Raw genomic sequence first — 26181 nt, 5'->3', positions numbered from 1 at the left:
AAAAAAATATATTTATACAGATGGTAGCCATTGAGTTTCGCATTATAAATAAATTGTCTATGTTTTTATGAATGTATGTATGTGTATGTGCATGGGTGTATGTACGTGTGTGTGTGTATGTACATGTGTATGTATATGTTTATATATATATAGATGTGTATATATGTGTATGTGTGTATGTATATGTATCTAAATGTGTATACGAGTAAGTTTATATTTTATTATTCTGTGCTCTCTATTAATTTGTTAATTGTAATCATATATTATAATGTAATTGCCTTGGAACGGGGTATGTACCCTTGTTAGCTGGGCAAAGTGAACGTAAAATTGTATTTTTGATAAAAGGTGTAAATAAATAAATACAAAATAAAAAATATCATATTAGATTAACGGGATTTCGGCAACATATATTACGATCAGTATTTTACGACAACGAAATTCCGTTTAACAATCTAATTAATTTTAATAATTTATTGTTTCTTATTTGGTCTTCATTATAAATGTAATAATAAATTATTTTAATTTAGCTAATGATCACGGAATTCGTAAGCGGCTCTCGGTCACGTGCCTTATACATAATGAAAAGCCTCTTTTAAATTCGTTTATGATTTGTGCTGTTTCGACTGATAGACGGTAATCTTTAATATCTCCCTTTCAAATGCCACCCCATATTTGAGCAACAGTACTGTGCTACTAAACAGGAAGGAATTTAAATATTATTGAAATGAAATACAAGCTATGAGTATTTCTTAATTCTTAGAAAAAATTTAAAGGATTTTTTTTTTGCCTGAAATACTCTTGTTTACTAAGGTCTTTAACGTTTTAAATTATTTTTAAATTGGCAAAAAAAAAATGGGAAAAGTATTGTTATTTTTTTCCATGCGGTGTCGAAGAAATGGTTTATTAAGGTTTAAAATATGCATATTTACTGTAAGGGACGAACGGCTCGTATTACGTCACCACGTCATACTTGCTAACAGTATTTGTTAGAAGCGCACTCGGAGGGCATGACGTATGACATCAAAATGACGTGACACCAACTGCTAGCCATTTTGTGTTCGTTTGTTTTTAAAGCCGAAAATTACAAATGAAAACTTATTATTTTATGCGTATAGTTATATTATGAAGGTTTTTGAAATTTGCTTTGAATATTCAACATGTATAAAACGTTATTCCCGATTTATGAAAATATCCCTTTGCACGGCCAAACTTAAAAATGAAAATTAAACTCTAGGACAAATACAGTTATAAAGTATTACATATTTTTAATACACATACAAACAAAATATAATTTGTCAACAAAATGAAAAAGTAAAATCGCTTATTAAAAACAATCATAAAAAAATCATGTATTTTTAAAAGTAGTAATTAGAAATGCCAACGATCGTTGATATTAGATTTAAAATTAAAAGTGGGGATTTAAAAAATAAAAATCCTAAAAAATACCACTGTTTGTATTGAAAAATAGGTTTTGGCACTGTTTAATATTAAGGTAATATGTGTTTAAAACAATTACTTACCTCAATATGTTAAATAATGCGAAAGAATGAAACATAAATATAAATAAGACAATAGCCCGTTTAAATTGGTAAAACAACCAAAAAAGATATTCATAGGATTTTGAGTCAGAAAATTTCGTAGTATAATACACAGATTGTGAGATTTTTATACATGTTTATTATTTTACACATATTCTGCGTGCGCTCTGAATGTTATGGAAAAATAGAACGAAAAGTCACCATGGCTGGCACTTTTGCCACGCGATGGAATCGGAAAAGCAAGGTTGTTTTTCGAATTGTTTAACATTCAGATGACTAATATTAAAAAATATATATATTTCATTTTCTACTTACACTAATCCTAGGTTCTTATTTATTAAACTGGTATAAAGTTATACCTGGGCATAGTGGAAGAAATGTTCATCACTTTGCCTAGGCATAACTTTATACCAGGTTTATAAGTAAGGCTTCTAATATATGAATATTGAAGGTTCGATCAAGATGAATATAAAATAACCTAATAGTTATTAATAAGTATAAACTGATCCAACTGGTGGTAAATTTTTCGCAGTTAAGACCACACATTTGTAAAAAATCAACGTGTTGATTATTTGCCATTAATGTTCGTCCACAAGTCAACGCCGAAATGATAATATAAAAACAATGAGCAGTTGAGGAAATATGGATGTCTAAACAAAGGCAGGACGGTAAATGTAAAGTGGTTATTTGACAATGCTAACCAGCCAATGACAAGTTACTAGATTTTCGCATTTCCTTCTCAAACAATTTTCCCTCTCTGTTGCAATAAATTACGTTCTTGATTTTTGCATAAGTCAGCCTTGTCTACAAAAATTTGGACATACTTAAAATATTGTTGTAAAAAATGTTTGTTGAACGAGTGAGAGTCGTTTCATAAAAAAAAGTTATGGTCAAATTTCGTTACATGAAAAAATAAGATAAAGTAACCCATTTAGCCAATTGTCACGAAAACGCAAAATCTATTAAAATATTTTAGATGAATTTCTTTGCAGCAATTGACCTTTAGAGAATGATCTTCATTAGATAATAATATTTTTAATATTTTTTCATTCTATTTCTGAACCTAATTGTGCATAGGGCACTGCATTGGTGCACCAATCGCAGCGTATCTTAGTAAAAAAAATTACATTAAAGTAAGATAATCATTCTTATGCTTCATTTGTTGGTTCATGAACAGCGAATTATTCTTGTGCAAAAATACTTTTTCAAATAAATATTTGTTATTGACTGTGTTGAAAATTGCACCTTAGACCTCTTTCATGGTAGGAAAACTCGCTTAATATTACAATTCATCATGATAATAAATTTTTTAAATAGATTATTATATATTTAATTATTTGAAATATTATTAGCATCTGTATACTTCGAATTGCACTGTAGTTGGTGCTCCATACAAACAGCCGCAGGTATCGGTCGCTCCTAGAATACAAGTTATTAGCTCTTCAAAGTCCTGTAGCCTAGCAACGGTCCTCCCCATTACCCCCTTTCTCTGCTCCTCGCTTTACCGCCCCCACCCCTTCAAGCTCTACATTGGAAATTAATTCCCAGAATGTGAAGTCAATTGAAACTAATGTAGTGAAGCGTCAGAGGATGTTTATTGTGACAAGTAGCATTAGTTTTATGGGTGTATTTGTGGAAAGGTTAGCATACTTGTGCGTAAGTTAGTAAAATACATTATTTTATTCAACCGTTTGTGCAATATACAACTTTTAATTTTGAACTATTTTTTTAACCACGCAACAATTGAAAGAGGGATTATGGCGTAATTTTTGACGATAAACTTGCATTTATTAAACATTTTGACAAAATCTTAAATGAAACTCTTATTTTGTTAAAATTTATTCGCAGGGTTACTAGCAAATTAAAAAATATAGAACCAATCAAGTCACTTTATTGCTCCCTGGTTAAAAGTCGTTTAGAATATATATCTTTTGTCTAGTCGCCCCATTATAGTGTACATTCTGATTCACTCGAGCGCGTCCAGAAGAAATTTCTAAAATGTATTAATTATAACAAGGCTGATATATTTGGTTCTGGACTTGATAGTTATAAAACGAGTCTGATTTCTTTTTTTCTCTCGCAATATAATTTTTAAACTTTTCTTTATGTTTAAAAATGTTTTCCTTTTCGTTTTTTTCCTATTTATGCTTATATTTCGTTAATATTTTTGGTTACTTATATGTATTAACTTTTAACTATTGTTATAGTTATGCAATTTTATTATTGTTTATTATGTATATTTGTTAAAGGCAAGTTATAAATATTTCAACTTATTGTAACAGAGGAAAAACATTTTTGAGAAGAGAATATGGAAGTCTAGGCATTTACAGGGCTTATGACCTGTAATTGGCTGGTTTGAGTGGCCACTTTACACACTTTGTAACATTCACCATTCTGCTTATATTTGAACATCTGCATTCCCTCGGCTCTTCTATCTGTTTTAAGTGGCCACTTCACACACTGTGTAACATTCATCATACTGCCTATGTTTCAACATCCACATTTCCTCAACTCTTCCAACTGATGACTTTTGTGAAGTAAAAGAGCTGAAATCTTTATCATGTGGGTGAGATTCATCAGGCTGAACCAATTTACCTACTTGGTACTAGGCAACGCCTAAAACAAAAAAAACATTTTTTTTTACTTCTTCTTTAACCAGCTAGTTAATTCAACAATGTTTTGAGTATGTCCAAATGCTTGCAGACTGGCTGGATTTCAATTCAGCTAGTTTGTAAACGTGAACCGTATTTATAGTGAATAGGGACAATCGTCATGAATAAAAAAAAGTTGAAGTCGTCTTATTCCATTTTCATTCATATTCCAAAACACAGTTAATTCTCTTATCTGAAAATATTATTAACAAACTGTTACTAAATACAATTCTAATATATTTTAATGTCTAAGTTGTTGCAATAAGGCTTATAAATTAAACATCACATCAGGCTGTAACCTAAGGTGCCAACGCCCTTGAGGTGATTTTCCACAAAAATATTCATAATATGCCTTTTTTTTTATGCAAATTTTTCTGGATCAAAATTATTAATTTAATTGAGACAGATAACATTTTATTTGTACAGAAATATAAGACATTAATAATTATTTTATTTTCCTCTTACTGCCAGGCAACACTACTTCGTTTTGGGGTGGTTAAAAACGATATATTTGTCAAATAGAGACGAGTTATGGGCGGATTACATAACCTTCCCATACTGTAGTTCTAATATTTTTACATTGTTTTTTATTATGTATTAATTAAAAAAATCTTGAAGACATAAAATGCCAAAGATTAACAAATCTGATGGATAGGAGTAAAGAGAGTATTCGAAATATTAGGAAAAGGCTTTCGAAAAAGCTTTTCAGATATTCAAAAGATATTAACAAAGAAACCATAAGTTTTTAAATCCTCTAAAAAAATGCCATAAACTGGTGTGTATTGTCAAGAATTAAGACGTATATTCAGACTCCGTAAGAAAAAAATTGTCAAATCAATAGTAAATGAAGCAGGATGTAATAGAGATTTGCAATCGGGTTGTGGTCCCGTGGCTAGTGTCTCGGATTCGCGGATCAATGGTCCGTAGTTCTAATCCCACTCTACCCCAACTTGGTTCCCATTTTCTAATAGTGAGTTATTTACAACTCTACATACGGCAAGTTTGAAATTTTGTATTCTTTATATGCATGGTTTAGATTTTATATTACAAAACTCTATACAGACCAGATTAAAAAATGTAAAATGGATTTTTAAAATGTTTTATTCGATTAGCCCGCTTTGAGTACAACTAAAAACCACAATTGCAAACTCTTTTCCGTTCCTTTTTAAGCATTTTAGGAAGATTACATTTCCACTTGACCGGATCATCTTTGAAGAGATGTTTGTCCTTAAATCTTTCCCAAGGGATGAATGAGGTTTACAAAGAAGAGAAGTTGAATCCTGAAAATGTTAGATTTTTATCTTTTTCTCTACGAAATACCATTCAAACAACCCAATCAACCGAGTAGCAAAATGTTATATATCTTGTACCAGTATTTTAAATTTATATATTATTTTTAAAATCCTGTTCCCAAAACAAATTATCTATCATGTTTCTCAAAATTTTGCTCGAAAAATTTATTTTTTATGAGAATTCGGGAATCAATTAAAAAAAACAATAACGAAAATAAAATTTTGAGTATGTTAAAATGCGTGAAAACATTTATTGAATTTAACTCTTAAAGAGTTCATCAAAAGTTACAATAATGAAATCAAGTGATTTAAAAAGAAGTACATAACGTAAGCTTTCAGCTATTTTACTTTGAAGAAATAAATAAATATACATGTTGAAACATAGGTGTAATGGTGGATGTTATTTTTTAGATTTTATGTTACACAAAGATTACGAGTTTTGTAATGAATGAAAAAAATCGAATTTCGGACCTCAAGCATGATAAAACTGAACACTTTTTTTTAAAGGTATAACCCGCTAAGTCTCTATTTAGAGGCTTGTCAGCAGGTGGGATAGGGGAGATATGGAAGGAGGTAATTAAAAATACACTACAACACCCCGACCGATTGAGAACATAATATTTCTTGGATTTTTTTCTTACAACTAGCGGGAATCGAACCCGCGACGCCAGTTTCACAGTTAGCCGTCCAATCAACTGCGCCACGGCGCCTGTCATTTAAGGACTAATTAAAAAAAAAAATTTACTTGCATGCGGCCATTGAGAACACTTATCCAGAGTTCTGGTTATATTTTATACCCATATTTATATCTGTACCTCAGAGGCAGATGGATGCAAATCCAAACTTCAAATGTTCAACCAAAGCCTAGAAAATCTACTTTCCCTAAATGATTTCTAATACTTTATGGCATAAATATGTATTTTTAATATCTTTATACATTGGTTTTTTCATTATAACACTTACATTTCTTCAAAATTAATGGACATGATCATAAACTGGATGCGAAAATCGGAATGTCATTTCATCAAATTCTGGATTTGCATATGTGTGTCTTTGAGGTACAGATACATATATAATTTACAACCGCACAAGAAATTTATATATTTATTTCATCATTATATGTCATCATTTTCGTTCTTTCCCTTATGATTGAGAGTGGCGGCTACACTCGATCATTTTTGTGGTCTGCCTCGAGTTAGTCCTGTTCTGAGTAGAGCAAAGAGCACTGATCAGTCACTAAAGATCCCAGCGTAGATTTAATCAATTCGCTCCATCGGGAAGGTGAGCAACCTCCGGATATTCTTCCCTCCATACGAGCTTTTCGAAGCTATCTGGTTTTCTTCTGGCGACCACTGTCCACCACTATCTGGTTCTCTTCGAGTTACCAGTCCATAAGTAATCCACGGTTTGATTCATCTATTTCGAGCGTTTATGGAATAAACAGTATGTACAGTGCAGTTATTAATATAAGACAATAAGATTATTTAGAAGTTTTCTGAACAAGTATAAAATTAATAATAACAATTCAAAAAGACAAAAATCGAAATCTCGAATCGGAACAAAGGGTTAATTTTAGGATATAAATTATCTGTGTGCAATAAAACCAGAACCCCAAAACCGTTAAAAGGCGAGTGTTTTCGCACGATTGCTATATTATATTATACTTACTCGATCGTCTGACTAGTGATATAGTAGTTGGCATGTTTGCCTGCCATGCTTGAGGTCTTGACTTTGATTTCTGCGAATGACAACATGAAATATTTGTTTTTAAGAACACTGTAATATTTCACTGTCCCAGGACATCTGAAGCTTAAGACTGATCACCACAACTTTCTGTAACAGATGATTGAAATATGCTACATTGACTAAAAAAATGTATTGCCCTATGCACCATAAGGTGTGGATTAGGGTTCGATGATGATGATGATTTTCAATTATCAAGTTTTTTATTAGTTATAAATGGAAATGACTATAATTAAAATAAACGTGTATGTATTTAAATACAACAACATAACTACAATAGTATGTAAGCCGGAAGTAAAATCCAGCATTGTCAACAAATGGTTGGATATCCCAAAAATACTTTTTTTTTATGTCACAATTTTAGTACGTGTTTTACTTTTAAGTATCGACCACAAGTCTTTTAAATCTAAAAATATGTTTTTGTATCTAAATTTGAATGAGCGATTTTAATTAAGAGCTTTCTACCTCATCGTGAGGTCATTTTACTTATTTACTTTTTACTAATTTAAAATTAAACGTTTTACTAATGTTATTCTTAGCTTAAAAAGAGCTTAAAACTTAGCTTGAAAGTAGGTATAAACTATTTTCTATTTTATTTTTATTTTCTTTATGGTCAAACCTCTTGCTAAGTTCTCTCTTGTACTGTTTTCAATAAAAATACACGTTTTAAATTTTAAAAAATTACTTACGCACTCACACACACGCACCTGCACACATTCATTCACACACATTCATATACACACACATAAATACAACGTCACACACATAAAATTTTGTAAACTCTTTTCTTATGTATTATTAGGTTAACAGTGGATTTTTTTAATTGGCTCTTGTATTGTTACTATCTATTTATTTTTAAAAGGAATAATTCAAATGACTTTGTTTTATAAAACACTTTTTTTATTGTCACAACCGACTAGTTTCGGCAACTTACGTTGCCCTCTTTAATTATATAACTAGTTATTGTACAACCCTAAACAGGGCAACGTAAGTTGCCGAAACTAGTCGGTTGTGGCAATAAAAAAAGCGGTTCATAAAACAAAGTAATTTTATTTATTCCTTTAAAATATAACAATGAACTACAAAGTTAGTGCTACAAACATCCAAAATATACGATATTTCTACTGATTTTTATGTAATAGCTGTAAAATTTCCAAAAAAATAATTAAAATTAGGCATGACAATAAGGTATGAATCCAAGGAACTCAATTTGAGTAATTTACTCAAATAAATGTAAAAACTAAAAGTTGTAAATAGTCATTCTAAAATGAGAAAAAAGTATTAATAATATGAATACAATAAATTGTTTATTTGTAGCATTTTTTTTATTATTCAGTTAATTATTTTTTATTATAAAAAGACTACGATTTTTATTAAGCCTGTGATAAAAATATAATATGCGTTTCTGCCCGGTACCGATACGAAGTTAGGCAGAATTTATTACCCTATGAAAATTTAATTTCACGGACCAGGATTCTGAAATGAAGACTTAATGGTTGAATTCATCCAACTGAATTCCAGGGTGAATCAAGTTGGGAAATTAATTAACCATTGCTGGTAAAATAAGTGAATAAAAATTGTCTTTTCTGATGTTCGCAGCCAATTAAAATTTGCTTCATTAGAACGGCAACCTCAATACGAACTATATATCAATCAGATTGAATGTATCGAAAAAAATAATTCTCGAAAACATTGAAAATCGCTTTTGTAATGTTAACAATTTATTTATTTATTTTGTTCATTAATGCCAAAAAGACATTTACAAAAAAAAAATACATAATGACTATAATACTTCCCAAATTAATTTTAAAATGGAATCGTTTCAAAAGAAGCGACTTAATTATGATTTTTTTTCTTTATAAAATCTTGAATGATTTTGTTCTTACCATACATAATTGGAAACATTAGATTACGCTGCCTTCATCATTGTAATAGACAAACTTTGTTTTTCTACGTACCTAAATGCAAAAATAATTACGCACTAAATTCAGTCATTAGACGTAACTGAGCATACGATGATAACTATTGTCAAGAAATATAAATATTTAGAAGTAGCATGCCTGCACATAAGAGGTTTAATATATATTTTTACATTCCCCTTTTTAAAAATCTATACCTCTCTTTAAGCTCATAACTTGTATTTTTCAAATTGTATTTTTGTTTTGTATAAGTAGATATATGAGTAATGTATGATTAATTTGTAAGTCGATTTATTTTTAAAATGGGTTTATTATTTATGTTAATCTAAAGTACAAATAAATATATTAATTCTAACTCTGTAATTAAAGCTATTTCAAAAAGTGTGTTTTAGCTTGCCTTGTTTTCACCACAGTATCGTTTTTTATTTATGACTTAAGGGTTTTGGTTGAATGACCAATCTAGGACATGCATTAAAATAAATCATCGCATTAATTAATAAACAAAACGTATTTTCTATGATTAAACAAAATATAATGTGTATAATGCGTAGTATGTGATATTAACGACCTTATCTCTCTTAGTCCTAGATTTACCACTTCTTTCATTCTTAAAAGCGTTTTTTATACATTTGTTTTGTTTGTGCAACAATAATTCTTTGGTTTATATATTTTTGTGATATATATAGTTATAAAGATAAAAAACTTGCATTGATTTTTTTTCTTTGTTATTTTGAATATGTGCTTTTTAAAACAACGTTAATATTATTTTAGTCCCAAATTTCACGGTAGCAACTCCTGGAAATGTTGTTCGTATGTATTAAATCTTGTATTTTGTGATTTATAAGTAAAAATTAAAAATAATAATATTTTTAGTTCATTTCGGACAAAACACACCTGATACAAATACGTTTATTCAGTTTTTCAATATCTAAGAGCGGGTATATTGCCTCGTATTTAAACGATCAGAAACATCAAATATTTTTAAAAGGGTTTTTTACGTTATAATATTTTACTATCATTGGACTCTCATCTGAAACGTTAAACTGATCAACTTGCATTACAAAAATGGTAAAGATACGCTGCGGTTTGTTTACCCATGCAGTTCCCTATAACACGATAGGCGCGGGAAACCAAACCTTTTGGATTCACAAAAAAAAACATTGTGAATATGAACATATTGAAGGTGTATTGAAATAATGAGCAGAATGTGGGAACAAGAGAAGTGCCGAAAAGACTAGATGAACGGGGAGTCACCGCATTACATAAAAAGGGTGATCCATTAAACTGTGATAACTATCGTGGCGTCACGCTTCTTAGTGTACAGGGAAAAGTACTTGCATACGTAATACTGCAAAGAGTTTGAGGACCCAATATGCTTATATTAAGAGAGAACTAGGCGAGTGCCTTATTTAGTAGGTCATGTGTGGATCATATCCAAAACATTTGCTGTATTCTACAGGAGAAAAAAGAATTTATTCCTTGGCCATATACTTCGTAGATTACGAAAAAACATTTGATAGTCTGAATATATCACCACTCTGGAAAATATTTAGAGCATATGGGATGCCTATAAAACTTATTGAAATTATTAAATCATTTGACTCAAGTAGTGAATACCCAATCAAAATTAACGATGTAGTTACAGATTAGTTTGAGCCAACACCGGAGTTCGCCAAGGTTGCGTCCTTGCACCGTTCTTTTTTACTATCGTTTTGGATTTCATCCTCAGAAAGTCAACTCCACTATATCGAGGAATATCCATCTCTTCTTCTCAAAAACTCAGCGATCTAGAGTATACCGATGATGCGGTTACAATTGACGATTCAGTCGGGGGTCTTCAGATCACTGTAGAAGATATGTTAAATAGGTACTCCGCATGCATGGGTTTAAAAATCATATTGCAAAAACCTATGTGAGGTGTAATACTTTGTGTCTTGATGCTCGAAATTCCCTAGCTCAGTCAAACCAAATCATCAAAAGGGTCGAGAGTTTTAAACACTTGGGAGTATATGTTACAGAAAATGGCGGCTTTCAAAAATAATTGGGCCTACTAGGGCCCAAAATAGCAAAGTTCTGAGTTTTGAGAATAAATGTCTCAAAAAATTTTTGGGTGTGTTGTGGTTTGATTTTGTGAGGAATGAAGTAATAAGGGAACGAACGCAGCAAACTCCGGTGACAACTGTCGTCATGCGGAGGCGATACGGTTGGCTGGGTCATTTACTGCAGATGCCTCCCGAGAGCCTTAACCACGCTCGCCTACTTTACAAGGCATCAGGTTCTCGACGTCCTGGACGTCCACTGCAGACTGTTTGTCGGCAGTTTTTGTCAGAACTTCAGGACGAATACCTGTCTTGAGAGGACGGAAAGGAGTTGCAGCCGATAGAGATACATAGAGGCTTATTGTGGATATCATATGCTCTAACTAGAGAGCGGACATGCAATGATGATGATGATTAAAATAATAATAAATAATTGTTTTTTTATTTTTTTTTACCAGTTGAAGTGAGTGGAGAGTGAGAAATGATTGGCTTTTAACTGGTACACTTTTTTCCTATTCTTTTTTCAGATCGTATTTACTTATAAATAGAAAACTATAATCGGCCCATAACTTTGGTTCATTTGTGAATATTCTATTTTTTTGTTACAATGGCTGTTGTATTTTTTTTCAATAAATAAAATAAATTATTGAAGTTTTATCTATTATAAAAACTCTTTATTAAATTATGAAATTTAGTCGTATCATGAAAAATTTGCTAACATGCCGTTGCATTCAATTAAGATTTAAATGCTGTTTTCTTATTACTAAAACTAAAAATAAAAAAATAAAAAGTTTTTATTTAAAAAAACTGTAAATGGATCATGTTAAAAATTTCAAATACAAGCAAAAATTTATCTGTATGAATTTTAAAATACACTTTAAAACGTCTGAATTTTTCCATAAATTTTCAGCGCCATTTTCTTCTGATCAACACAGACATGAAACCTGGGTAACGCTAAAGTATTCAGATCACATCCGGGCACACATTCAAATGATTTTCAGTGATTTCAGGATCTCTGAAACAGTTGAAATATAAGCCCCACCCATACGGCGGCGGCGCGCTCCCATTGGTCGATAAAACTGGAGCAGCTCAATTTTCAGTAACGTCATCTACGTGTTTCAGCCAATGGCGGGGCGGCGCAGATATACGGAGTCGGCGTAGAGCCTTCCGGCGGGGAGGGGAGAGGGGAGCGAGTCTAGAACAGAACTCTCTACAGCAGACGGGCGAGCTGCCACGAACAGAACCCGCAACCCAACAGTAAGTAGCTTTTTTTAATAATAAAACTCAAATCCCTTCAATAAAATCACTAATAACTTAAACCTAGCGCTTAGTTTCAATATTTTAAATATTTTTTCATTCAAAATATCCCAACATCTAGCGGAAATAGACGATTTCTCCCTCACGAGGTACATACTTTTCGGAGAATAGGTACCAAATTTTCATCTGAGTGTGTCGAGGTACTATGTAGTACAATATATATCACGTTACGTAATGCATATGTATGTACTTTTTTACGCTGGTGTGATACGTGTGTGTGTGTGTGTGACGACAAGTATTGATTTTCTAATTAGTATGTCCAAGTTTATCTTTACTCAAAAAATGTTTATACTAACAATGATTTTGTTATGGATTTGGAGTTTTGAAATGTGTTTCTAATTACAAAAAAATTTATAAAAAAAAAAGAATTAATTATAGTTCTAAAAATATGTGAATATCATCATCATCTTTTGTAAAAACCAAGCGAGTTTTTTAAATGCAAATTGCGTTTATGACTACGTGACCAGATTTTGAATTTCATTTAACCTTGTGCTATTGAAGAGGGAAGATAACGTGAACTTGAGGTACCTCAAAGTTTCGATTTAAAAAAAATCCTAAAAACTTCAATGAAAATTGGTGAAAAATCATCCCAAAGTAAACATCTTCTTGAAAAGGATATAACATTAAGCATGTAACTAACTTTTTTATTTGCTGTGCAACTATTGTTTTTTATCAGTTTGAAAATAAAAATTTTCTCTCATTTTGCGAGTAGTTTCAATAACGATTTCTTTGAAATAGATGACGGTGTTAGTGCGATGAACTGAAGGCAAGAACAGTGCCTGAAGGATGCCGGGGCTGGGCGCGCTCGGTGCCTTTACGGACAAGGCCACCGGCGTCTTCCGACGGTAAGTGCCTTTTAACTGTAATTAATATGTTGATTATTTAAGTCGTCATTTTAAACAATAACTGAAAAAAATATTGACCATTTTGACAAAAAAAAGTGGATTGGCAATTGCAAAATAAATATTTATAACATTTTTTACATAAATATGTACGTACTATCAGATTTGATGGGGCTCGTTCGGGCCATATAATTTTCGGATTTTCTTCGTATTCTATATTTTTTATACATATTCACTCACAGCACTCCGGTCATGAGCTCCGTTTTGAAAAAACAAGCGATTATTGAAAAAGTCCTAAAAACAGGATACAAACACAAAAATAATGTCATTATTTTTTATTTTATATTTTCTGTTCACGTTTACCTCCTTAAATAAATAAAAACTCTATTCATATTCAAAACAGTGTGTATTCAATTACGTCTATATTTATAAAATACGCATTTTTGTATTATGTAATTGTATTATTGTTTTTAAATTTATGATAAGTAACGCTTTTGATTGCTGAGTTAGCATAGCTTGAGTTAGCATAGTTGGCTGAGTTAGGGCAAACGTACTCTCAGCTGAATTTGAAATAAAGTAAGATATAATTTATTAGCTGGCTGATTTAAATGTATTCACCTCAAAAGATCGGGAAGTTTTATTAAAGTGGTCAATTACTGGATAAAATAGTATGGCCTGAAAAAAATCGGTAATTGCAATCTCACCGAGAAAACCCGCGCGCATGGCAAACGTTATACACGTCGCACCCCGAGGGACGCCAAAAATCATGTTTTTTTTTTACGATTATAACATCGCTGGCGAAAATTTTAAATGCCGTAAGGGACAACATATTGATTGTTTAAAAGAGGAAAAAAGGTGTTCAAAATAAATAACATTTTTTGTTTTCGATGATAAATTTGTTGTTTATATAAATATAAGAAAATATATGGCTCACGAAAAATCGATATTGACAAAAATAAGACATCATTTAAATAAATATTCGCATTCTTAAATATTTCATTTATTAATGCCCATAGATAGGGCTTTTACGTTTTCTGTGTTATTAAAATTAACAATTTACTATAGATACATACATTTATTTTAATATATTAAAAATGCATATTGTGAAATCTGTAATGTTCATATGCAATATAAAGATGAAAAAAATTAATAAAAAATCATTAACAGAAGTTAATTAACAAAATAAGCGAAGATGTCATTAATACGGTAAACTTTCAGAAAATGTTGAATATATTCAATAAAAAAGTCGACGTTTTTGCATGGTATGTATAGTATTCATAAATTTGAGAAATTCGCTTTGTATTTTTTAAATTTTATTGCAATACTAAGCATAATTTGCGCGCGGAATTTGAATGTATTAATTCCTTTCTTTCGACTATTGATTGGGAAACAAAATTTTCTAATTGTGATTGTGTGAACTCTGCAACACGGGAATTTTATTTAGAATTAAAAAATGTTCTCAGTGAGTTTGTACCTCTAAAAACACTGAAAAATAACTCATATCCTCGCTGGTACAGCTCATCTCTCATAAAAAATATTAAGGAGAAATCCAAATATCATCAAAAATGGAAGAAATACAATAATCCACGTGATTATGATACATTTGTTTTGCTCCGGGCCAGGCAAAAAAAAATACAAAAAGAATGTTTTAAAAAATTCATACTCGAAAGTGAGAAAGCTATTGTGAACGATCCTAAATATTTTTGGTCTTTTATTAAAAGTAAACGTAACTCTAACAACATTCCCTTGAATATGCGGTATTAAAACCAAGTGTCTAATAATGCCCAAGAAGTAGTCGACCACTTCTCAAATTATTTTAATTCGGTCTATACTCAAAACAATTTGATCGATGAAGCCTGCATAACCTCCCCACTCCATCAAAGCACACGCAATGTTGCTACATCTTCAATTTACTTTTCTTACGACGATGTCCGTAAAATTCTTACTAAATTAGATTCTGGCAAAGGTGCTGGAAGCGATGACATTCCTCCATTATTCGCAATCAAATGTGCAAATCAACTTGCCAAACCTCTAACAATTATATTCAATCGCTCATTAAAAGATGGAGTCTTTCCGAGTCACTGGAAAAGAGCACTTATCATTCCCATTCATAAAAGTGGCCTCAAAAATAAAGTTGAGAATTATCGACCGGTCTCAATCTTACCAGTGTTTGGCAAAATATTTGAAATGTTAGTTTATAATCACCTTTTATCTGAAGTTGCTTTACACATTCCAAATGAACAGCACGGTTTTATGCGGGAACGATCAGTAGTTTCTAATTTAACGCTCTTCACAACCGATATTGCTGAGTATATGGCCAAGGGATTACAATCTGACGTTATTTACACAGATTATTCAAAGGCGTTTGATCGTGTTGATCATTCAATCCTCTTAAAAAAGTTAATAGCAATTGGAATTAATAGAGATCTCTTATGTTGGCTTGGTTCTTACATCAGTAAAAGGAGTCAGGCAGTCGTCGTTGGCGGGCACTCTTCTGACTTTTCCTTGCTTCCATCTGGTGTCCCTCAAGGTAGCCACTTAGGACCCCTTTTATTCAATGTATATGTTCATGATATAGGCGATTGTTTTAATAACTCTAAATACATTATGTATGCAGACGACATGAAGGTATACTTAAATATTGAAAATACTAATGACTGTCATAAAATGCAGGAGGACCTCACTAGACTGTCGGTTTATTGTATAAATAACAAACTATCGCTTAACCCTGAAAAATGCCTAAAAATAACATTCAAAAGAAAGACCCGTGCCATCGATTTTAATTACAAATTAAATAATACAAATATTAAATCGGTCGAAACAGTCCGTGATTTAGGTAACCTCTTAGATGAAAAATTAACTTTTAATCGTCACATCGATGGTATTACTGAAAAATCTTTCAGAACACTAGGATTTATACTACGCACAGGCAAACCGTTTCAAAATACCGATACTCTTAAAAAATTATATTTTTCTTATGTTCGTAGTTTACTAGAATTTTCTTCACCTGTCTGGTCTCCTTATTATAAAATTCATTCCTGCAAAATTGAAAGAATTCAAAAAATGTTTATAAAAAACTTAAACCGTAGATTACATCTCAATTTTCCAGATTATCGCCAAGCGTGCGTTTTTCATAATATCCAAACTCTCGCTGATAGACGAACCACAGCTGATATAGTGTTACTCACCAACATAATATCTGATAAAATAGATTCCCCCGAATTGGTTAACCGCATTCATCTTAAGGTACCACAGAGACAAACGCGTTATACACAACTTTTCCACATACCTAAATGCAGAACAAATTCGTCAAAAAACGCTACGATTAACCGTATTATGGATACGTATAACAGGAAATTTAACGAAATAGATATATTTACCAAAAATATTACATTTATCAAAACTGCCATAGGTAATAAATTGTCTTTGTCCGCATCCTCCTCTCCGTTGCCCTCTATCCCTGAACATATATAAGTTTTATAGTGAGAAGATCTTTTAATATAATTATGTATCCCCGTACTGCGGGCCAACTGTTTGTGACACCTGATTTTTTATAACCCGAATCATTTCTATTAAACTTATATGTTAATCTTATTTATATATTATGTAGGTGCATATAATATGCATTTGTGTGTTCGTTTTCAATCAACGTTCGCGTATTGTCAAACCTTATTTTATTGTTGTCATTATTTCGTATTTACTGCATTTTGTGGTTACCTACTGTATTGTATAGGACTCGTCGCACATTATTCATTCGATGTGTATCAGTTAAATTTAAAAAATAAAATGCTTTTTTTTTTCAGAATACGGTTTTGAAATTTAACATACTTAAAAAAATAAAAAAAACAATTTATATTATTTCGTCATTTGAATTTTAACAAAAAGGTTTCTAACTTTTTACTAAGCTCTTTATTGTACCATTTTTATTACAATTTACAAGTGTTAAGCAAATATATTATTTTCATACTTACGCACCCATACACACGCACCCTCTCCCTCTTTCATTCCCACACGCACATGTATCCTCTCCCTCATTCATTCACGCATACACACATTCACATACACATGAATACAAACGTCACACAAATACAATTACTAAACTTATTTTCTTATATATTATGTGTCATTATATTTACAGTGGATTTTTTTAATTGGCTTTAGTATTATTAAGATTTTTCTAATTATTTTGTTTATGTAATAGCTGTAAAAATCCCAAATAAAATGAAATAAATAAATAATGAAATGACCAAATCGAAGAATTATTCTCGTCTTCTTATTGACTCCGTACCGGTAAGCGATAAAAATTTGGATTGATAATATCGATTAGAAATCTGATTCTCTTTGTTTTATACAGCACTTAACATTTCGGCCAATGACATGATAATTTTAAGAGTAATTTTGAATTATTTACGTGACATCTCAATGCGTACAACAGTACTGTACAATCTTCGAAAACAAATATATGTCCTTTAGATCTAAATTAATTGCAACTGAGGGAAAATATTTTTGAAAAGGTAATATGGAAGTTTAGACAGGGCTTATGACCTGTCGTTGGTTGGTTTAAGCGGCCGCTTTACACACCGTGTAACACTCACCATTCTCCCTATGTTTGAACATTTCCTCAACTCTTGCATCTGTTGACTTTTATTTATTTACGGACATTGTTCATTTATACAATTCATAGGGAATTAATATTACAATAAAAGAATAGTTAAAAATAAGTAAAGAAGCATTGAAAAACATGAGAGACATCAAGACAAGATCTGGACTATTTATTTAGTGTTCGTTTAAATCGTTGTAAACTCAAACCAAAAAAGTCCAAATCTTGTCTCTAGTTAACAAGAAGTGTCTTTTGTGAAGTAAAAGAGCTGAAACCTGTATCGTGGTAGTGAGATTCATCCCGCTGAACCATTAAACCTACTATGCAACGCCTGAAATCTATTTTATATTTTTTTACTTATTCTTATACCAGTTAGTTTAACCAACACTGTTTGCGATTAAGTAGCAAGATTGCTTTACCAACCGGCATAACCATTGGCAGGTTGGTTCTGCATCGTGGTAGGTAAAACAATCGATGCTGTTTTTGTCGAAGATAGTCATCAGGTACGAACAGACCTACATCCATCAGAATTTCTGAGTTATGAATGCGACCACCGATCACCTGGAAAAAGTGAACACCCAAATGAACGTCCCTCCTCCTCCATAATGACTGATAGCCTAGCATCCCTAGTAAAAAGTCGGTTGGAAAGAGCCAAGGATAATATCTACACTCTTTTAGGTACAGATAGCGCAGAAATTTTTTCTGCACTCTCCACCATCAAAGAGTATCGAGTCTCATGTGGCGACCAAATAATGGAACTCAACTCCAAACGACTTCTTACCAAGGAATTATACAATGTCCTCATAATCTGAGTGTTAGAAAAGATCTTGGCATTTCTAAGAACAAAACCAAGCATTTTAAGGGAGTCATTTCATAGATTAACCATATGAAGATTAAAAGATAACTGAGCATCAAACAACATCCCGAGATCTCTGGACGTTGAAGCCCTTTCAAGCCTCACTCCGTCCATGAGATAACGATAACATATTGTTTTGGATGCTCTTGTGTATGCCATTACAAAACATTTGGAATGAGTATGTCCGAAAGTTTGAAGACTGGCTGGATTTCCCGCCTAAAGAGTTATTTATAAAAAAAATAAAAAAACTCCTTAGAAATCCAGCCTGTCTACAAACATTTTGTCATACTTAAAACATTGTGTATGTACTTTTCTAGATAACTTAAAAATAAAATTTTGACCCATTTACACCGATCAAATCATGATCATCGATCTTGCTACATTATTTTTTTAATTTCTTATTGATTTAAAAATATATTCTACGTTTGTTATGTCATCTTCTTATTTAAATCTTCGTTTTTTTCATCATTAGTTTCGTGGTTAAAAAAACAACGATTTTAAAATTGATTTTTTTTTATCATTGTCTCACTCAATGCTGAGCATCATGGTCTCTTGATATGTCTGGCTAGATGGATTACGATTCGCCTCCATCCATATTTCTCTGGACCTTGGAACATAAAGTATGAAAACAACTTTAGTGAAATATAATGGCCATCTCTTTGCTCATCATCTATTATATTTAATTAATATTTTACCTAGATCCAATTTAAAAGTCTTCTTAAAAGTGCCCATTCTTACGCCCACAGAAGAAGTGTTAAGACGGTTCAACGTAATAGGTATGAGAAAAAACTTTTTAACAGTCACCGTTCCAGATTATAAAAGATAAAATGAAGCATACTAATGCGTAAGCAAAAACGAGGTCTTCGGGTAAAGAACCATTCAAAATACCGCAATTATTAACAGCGTACAGACAGCGAAGTCACCGGTTCGTACGACCACGAGCCTTCAATGGATTGCCGCAAAAGCAAAAGCAGGGAATAAAAAAATATAAATGAATATTTGGTTTTTCCATTTAGTTTTTCTATTTAGTTTTTCTACTTGGTTTATCGTATTTTTTATTTTCTCTCTATCTATCCTCGCCTTTGTTGTATACACCATGATTTGGTCTGACACACGTTTTGTACATCCGAATTATGTTTCCAATAATCATGTGTTCATTGTACTATACGAGATTTCTTAGGCATCCAGATGTTTACTAACTGAGATGGATATGTTCTCATCATCACTATGGCATCATCTGCATGGCATACGATGTAAATGACCTTATATCCCTTAGTAGATTTCACTACTTTTTTGTAAGAAAAGGTTTTTGGCTTTTATATTTAGTTATAATGGTACTTAACTTGCTTTGTTTCTTTGTTGTTCTCAATATGTGTAATTTTCTAAATGTTTAGATTATCTATGTCCCGAATGTAATTCGACGTATTATACTTTATAAAAAACATGGATCTTTTGGAGAAATTAGTGAAAAACTTCATGTATAATATAGTGCTAAATACCCACTGACTTGAGTTAAAAAAAATAAAAATTTCTGCCTCGATACAGGGCTGTGAGGCAGGTAATAAGGAAATAAAATGATTCGTATAAATTAAAATATATAAATATACTTGTGAAAAAATTCTTACCGAAAATCGAAGCCAAGATCTTGTGCATACTGTATAGTAAACACTAGACGGATACTATATTAAATACACGAGCATGTCTAAAATTTCAATTGTTAAGCAAAGTACTATATTTTGAAATATAGGTACATGTGTCATTAAAATCATTTTCAGTCTGTACCTCCGTATCATTTGGCAAATCCTTAGTTTGCCCCTCCACTCGGCATTTCGCTAACAACCGTTGAGAATTGATCCCTCTTTACTGTTGACTGCGCAGCGCTGATAACAAACAGACATTATCCCGGATTTACGTCATCATTTCTTCTGGACTCCCCTTACTGCTAACTTCCCTCCACCGCCCCAATGCCTCTTCTTGCACTCACCTTGTAAATCGAGTATTTTTTATTGGTAGATCGGTTTTCATCTGATGTGTTATAGTAATATAGTAAGAATAAAAATACTGCAAATGGACTGTAAAGGTTTTCAAATAAAGCAAAAAATATATACAGCTGAAGGCGTTTTTACGAAGAAACCTAAATATTCAATAATTTTTGGATATGAATTAACATTTGCATTAAAAAATGCTTTAACCCACTAATTGGATTTTGAAAATTATTATGCAACATAAAACATTAAATACATTGGGTTCGATTAATAGCAAGGTCGAAAATAAATACTCGTTTAAAGGGTGGTTTTATTTATTATTTTATTTATTTATTTATTTAATCAAATATAAAATACAAATACATAGTTGACAAAAATGTTTATACAATAGGTATGTACATTTTATATATATATATATTATTTTTTTTATGGATATAGCCACTCCACTGACCCACAGGCACGTTCCGGAGTGTCAGTGTATTATTTATTTATACATAATTGTACATAATTTCACATCAATTGTGTAAAAATTAAAAAAACATCAATAAAATGAAAAAGGATTTTCAAGAAACTAAAATTACATTCTTATATATGAAACATATTCCTCAGCTTCCTGTCTAGTCTTTTTAGCAATCCATTTATGTACTCTAGCTTTGGAAATATTGTTTTTCATTTTGTTCGCCAATATGTCCACTGCAATATTTCATTGTTCCCAAATCCGTTCTTCAAATTACATTTACGTTGCATTTGGTTCACCAATGCAATGCCTTATGCACCTTTGGGTGCAGATAAAAGAAAAATTATAAACACAGAATTTTTAATCAAAAGTTACTTACTAAGAGAATCTGTTTTGAGAAAATAAGCATGGTTTTCAATTATTTTTTTATTATTATGAATAACTTCAACAGCGCCATTTTGGTAATATCTCAAGGGCGCTTATAACATGTCATGAAAATATTTTTTTAAAGTATTATTTGTCATTGATTGCGATCAACTTTGTCGTATGTTGATGTTGACAAGAGCGTTCAACTCATCACGTGGCAACCTCCGTGGCTAAAACGCTGACTCACGCATGGAAGGCTCTGGGTTTGATTCCCGGTGATAACCCAAAAAATAAAATTGTTTTTTCTAAATCCTGGGTGTTCTCTGCTGTAACTCATTATGCTCGGGCCTTTTGGCCTGTTATGGTATGAAATAAATTAATTAGAAGTTACATCTCATAGGCACCAGCACAAAACCTAACCCACATAAGCAAACCATCGGAAAATTAAATTCAACAATTCTCGAATGTCTCTCGCGTGAAGGTAAACTGACCAGTCGAACGCTTCGGGTACTATTTAAGAGGCAATAAAATATTCCAGTTTTAAACCACTATTGGTGTCCTGTGTTCACTTTTTATTTAAATAGTAACATAAACACTAGTAGCATTAAGCTGACATGTGCACAGTGTTCATTAAATGGATTGTGTTTTTTATATATTAAATAAGAATACAAAAAATATATACAAAAAATAAAACATATGTAATGCAATAGGAAACATTTTTTTTCCAGGTAGTTTATAAAAGCATAAACCATGTCTTCATATGAAGAGTGCTAGATATAAATAATGAATGATAAAAAAATATGTTTTTATACCTGTTTAGACATTAAAATAAAATTATAAATACAAAGGAACCTTCTTAATGTAAATAGCCTACACTGTTTTGTACAATCTAAAATGGTTTTCATGAATATAAAAGTATCGATTGTTTTCCAATATTTAACAGATATGCACCTTTTATCCTCTGAATGCTTTTTTTTTGTTCAATTATCTTTAAAAGTACAGTTTTTAAGACAAATTTTGCTAGCCAGAAATGTAAATCATGTGAACCGACGTCAAATGCCATTATTAGTTTTAAACACACAACAATTAACATCTACACTTTATATCCGTTGATCTTCATATGTTTAGGGATACGCTGCAATTGAAAGACCAATACAGTGCCCTATGCACAGTTGGACGCAAATAGATAATGATTATGATCAAGATAAACGTTACTTTAAAACATTTTTATTTTATGCAGGCAACGTTGCCTTGTAAATGAGGAATCTCGCGAAATGCAGTAAAATATTCGAGTTATAAAAATATTTTTGACTAATGCTGACTTTAAGCTCCGGTATAATAGAAGGGCGGTCACTCTGCTGAAACAAAATCATATTGGGGAAGTGCACTTCGCGTGAAATTGAGTTACCTCCCTAAAAGCCTCCTACCGCATCCGATCCATGAAATAGCGATAGAGGAGAGCTTAATATACTTTGATATAGATTCGTACGTCATCAATTTAAAAAATCTATAACGATAGTAAAGCTTTATGGAAATCAGAACTAACTCAGGAGAATCTTCAGTCACGTTTCAACATCTACAAAATAATGCCGTTTTACAACATTTTGTTTTCTGGCTGATCAAGAATAGAGTTAAAGAAGATAAGTCAGCCTCGTAGTGTTTATTTACACTATGCATCAAAGAAATCTGGATAATTAATTACTATTTTGTATTATATTTTACTTATAGTGCGGCATCTATCCCACAAAAATGGGAGAGACGCCGCATTTTACTTCCAATGTGCTTTAAAAAAATAAATATATGAGTGAGGGCTCCGGAAGGGTAACATAGCATACATAACTAAGTTTTTCTTATGAAATGTAATTGTTTGATAGCTAAAAATTACAATGTTTATGTTAGGAAAATAGTTTTTTTACAAAAAATAAAACTTACTTGACGAAACTTGCGCTTTGTATAAAATTTGAATGTGAAATCAAAATGGTGGTGTAGAAATCAGAATCATTTAAAAACAAAATTAAAAACAAATCGGATTCATAAAGCACGTCTCTCACATACCACGGCGTCACTACTGCAGAGTGTTTTTTTTCAGTTGTCTGGATTTGATTGTTAAAATGTTTTTTGTTCAGTCTTGATATGTCTTATGGTTTTGTTGTATTGATAAATAATGTTTCTTACGTATAAACTGTTTTATTTGATCAAATCCGATAACATTTTTTTATATAAATAAAAAACTTAAGTGAACGGCATCTTACCCGCATTGACCTAATCCCAAATATACGTTAAAAATTGTATCAAGATTACTTAAAAATATTAATAAAATATCCATCAGTGAATCTAAATAAAAACCAATTATGTGGTTATTTTTTTTTAATGCATGGCTGAGCCATGTTCAATATAGGCTAACCTCACAACAAGATATGAAAGCTATCATTAATTACACAAGGGTAAACTGACCAGCTTTACGCTTCAAATGCTAGTCCAGGAACATAAAATATATTGCAGTATACAACAACCTTTTAAATCCGGGACATTAAATATATTAGGCAAAAGCGCTAACCGCTGCACTATAAGGTGGACTTGTCTCCAGTCGATTTTTTTGTTTGGAATTTTTACCCGAGAGTCAAAAACACTCGTCCAGGATTCTATTTCACACACAGAATGGTATTCTTAAACGACCAGGACACATTATATATATGTAATAGTTTGTTTATTTATTTTTCCAAAGTTCATGAGCCAAGTACCTTGAACATATATTTTTTTCTAGACATTATGGTATTTTGCACATGAATAAGATTTACAAGAAAAAAAAATAATTAAAGAATGAAAAAATAAGCTTAAATTAAAAAGTATTAAATAAACCTAAAATTACATACTCGTAATATAGATAACTTTCAATAAAAACAAATGGAAAAAAATGTTACATGGTTACGAATTAGTAGTATAATAGTAAAAGATAATAATAAATTATGAAAAATACGTTTTGCAATAAATGATAAATTGATTCTATTCCATAGTACCTAGTACTAAAATATTTTATTGGTAATTGTTTATATGCTTTAAATTGCAACTGAAGTACGTCTCCCAAATCTGAGTATTAATTGTCGAACGCATAAAACCAATTTAGTGTTGAGCATATAAATAAGTCAAATAATTTTTAAAAAATAAGACTTTATAAATGAGTTAAGAGTAAGCATATTTTATTTATTATATATTATACGGTCTAAGCCAATAATAGTTGTTATCTGAAGAGACATATAAAAAAAAACTGAATAAAAAGAAAATAAAACTATTTAGAAGGGACAAACAGGGGCAATAAAATAATGGAATTCAATATTTCCATAAACACGATACTCATATAAGACTTCGAGCTAAACCATGCCTATCCATTTTCATCACAAACTGTTTTAGTGACGAAGAGGTCTACGAAAGCCCGGAAGATCTATTACAAAGAATTCAAAGTTGTGTGACGAATTGACTAATCTACACATTCTGGACATGAGGCATAAAAATAAAAGTTTATCCTAGAAGATTTGATAATTAGCAGATTTTGACTTCTGGTGACATGGTTGGGAACATGAAAAGAAATTGATTGCAACAGAGATGGGACATCATTTATAGCATTCAGTATTTTGAAAATGAAAATACGGTTTTTTATTTATTTTTTAGTTTGAAGGGGTGAAACATCTCTCAAAATCCTGTTTCATAAGTATCAATCTCTTAATCAAGCCATTAACGCTCTTCACCCCTAGATTATACAGGCTCCAGACTCCTATTCTATCGTCCTAAAGTTTACGACACGCGCTTTCTCTTCAACAGGGTACCTGTCTAGAGTAATTATTGTTGTGTAACTACTGCGTCATCATTCTTCATCAAGCAAATCAAATGTAATGGCTTTTGTCTCAACTTATCGGGGATATTTTGCAATCAGCTAATGGGGCAGCGTCATTTGTAGCTGATTGGAATCATTAAAACTTTTGTCAAGATTGCGAAAAGTCTTTTATTTTAATAACTTTTTAAATTTGGCAATAAAGAAAAAAGCCAAGCTTAATATATCGCACTGCCAGAACTACAGGGCAGTAACTGCAAATAACATTATTTTGAGACATATGAGATTGAATATTTGAAAATTGACCACAATTCATAAATTTGCTATGGAAAACTAAAAATTGTATATTGCCAGGAAAATTCATAGTTATTTGCCTAACTACAGTAAAATATATTATTTTTCAGCAAAAAATACGTTTTTTTTCTTACGGTTTTTGCTGTTCTGGTCATATGGTTTTAAAATGAATAAAATTAATCTCTTAGAAATTTCCATAAGTGGCATTATAGTTTTTTTTTTTTTTAAATTAACGCTCCTTTGAACAAATTTTTTGGTGGAAAGTAAAAATAAATATTAAAAAAAATAAATTTGATGCTCGCGTAATTTTAGTAATTTTTGAAGTATGTATTTTAACAATCAGAATTCTCCTTTAAGCTGTAAATACTTCCGGAAATTATTCGATGTTTGTTAATATTTTTTTTTATTTATTTATTAATAGAAGTACACATGAATAAAAATTAAGGGATATAAAAA

General features: G+C 31.3%; 1 protein-coding gene across 1 annotated transcript in view; it reads left to right on the top strand.

Moving 5' to 3' along the window:
- VGlut (Vesicular glutamate transporter) overlaps positions 1-26181 on the top strand; it is a 121362-nt gene that overhangs the window by 13490 nt on the left and 81691 nt on the right. The window contains exons 2-3 of the mRNA XM_088228997.1: positions 12305-12439; positions 13238-13344. Coding sequence (XP_088085123.1) covers positions 13286-13344 — 59 coding nt within the window. The 5' untranslated portion in view covers positions 12305-12439; positions 13238-13285. The remainder of the gene's footprint in view (positions 1-12304; positions 12440-13237; positions 13345-26181) is intronic.

The sequence above is a fragment of the Micrasema longulum genome, unplaced genomic scaffold (assembly GCF_059751315.1).
Source record: "Micrasema longulum isolate JH-2025_06_02 unplaced genomic scaffold, ASM5975131v1 h1tg000625l, whole genome shotgun sequence".
NCBI lineage: Eukaryota > Metazoa > Arthropoda > Insecta > Trichoptera > Brachycentridae > Micrasema > Micrasema longulum.
Note: the sequence above shows the minus strand (reverse complement) of the source record. Positions and strands in the feature narration are given on the sequence as shown.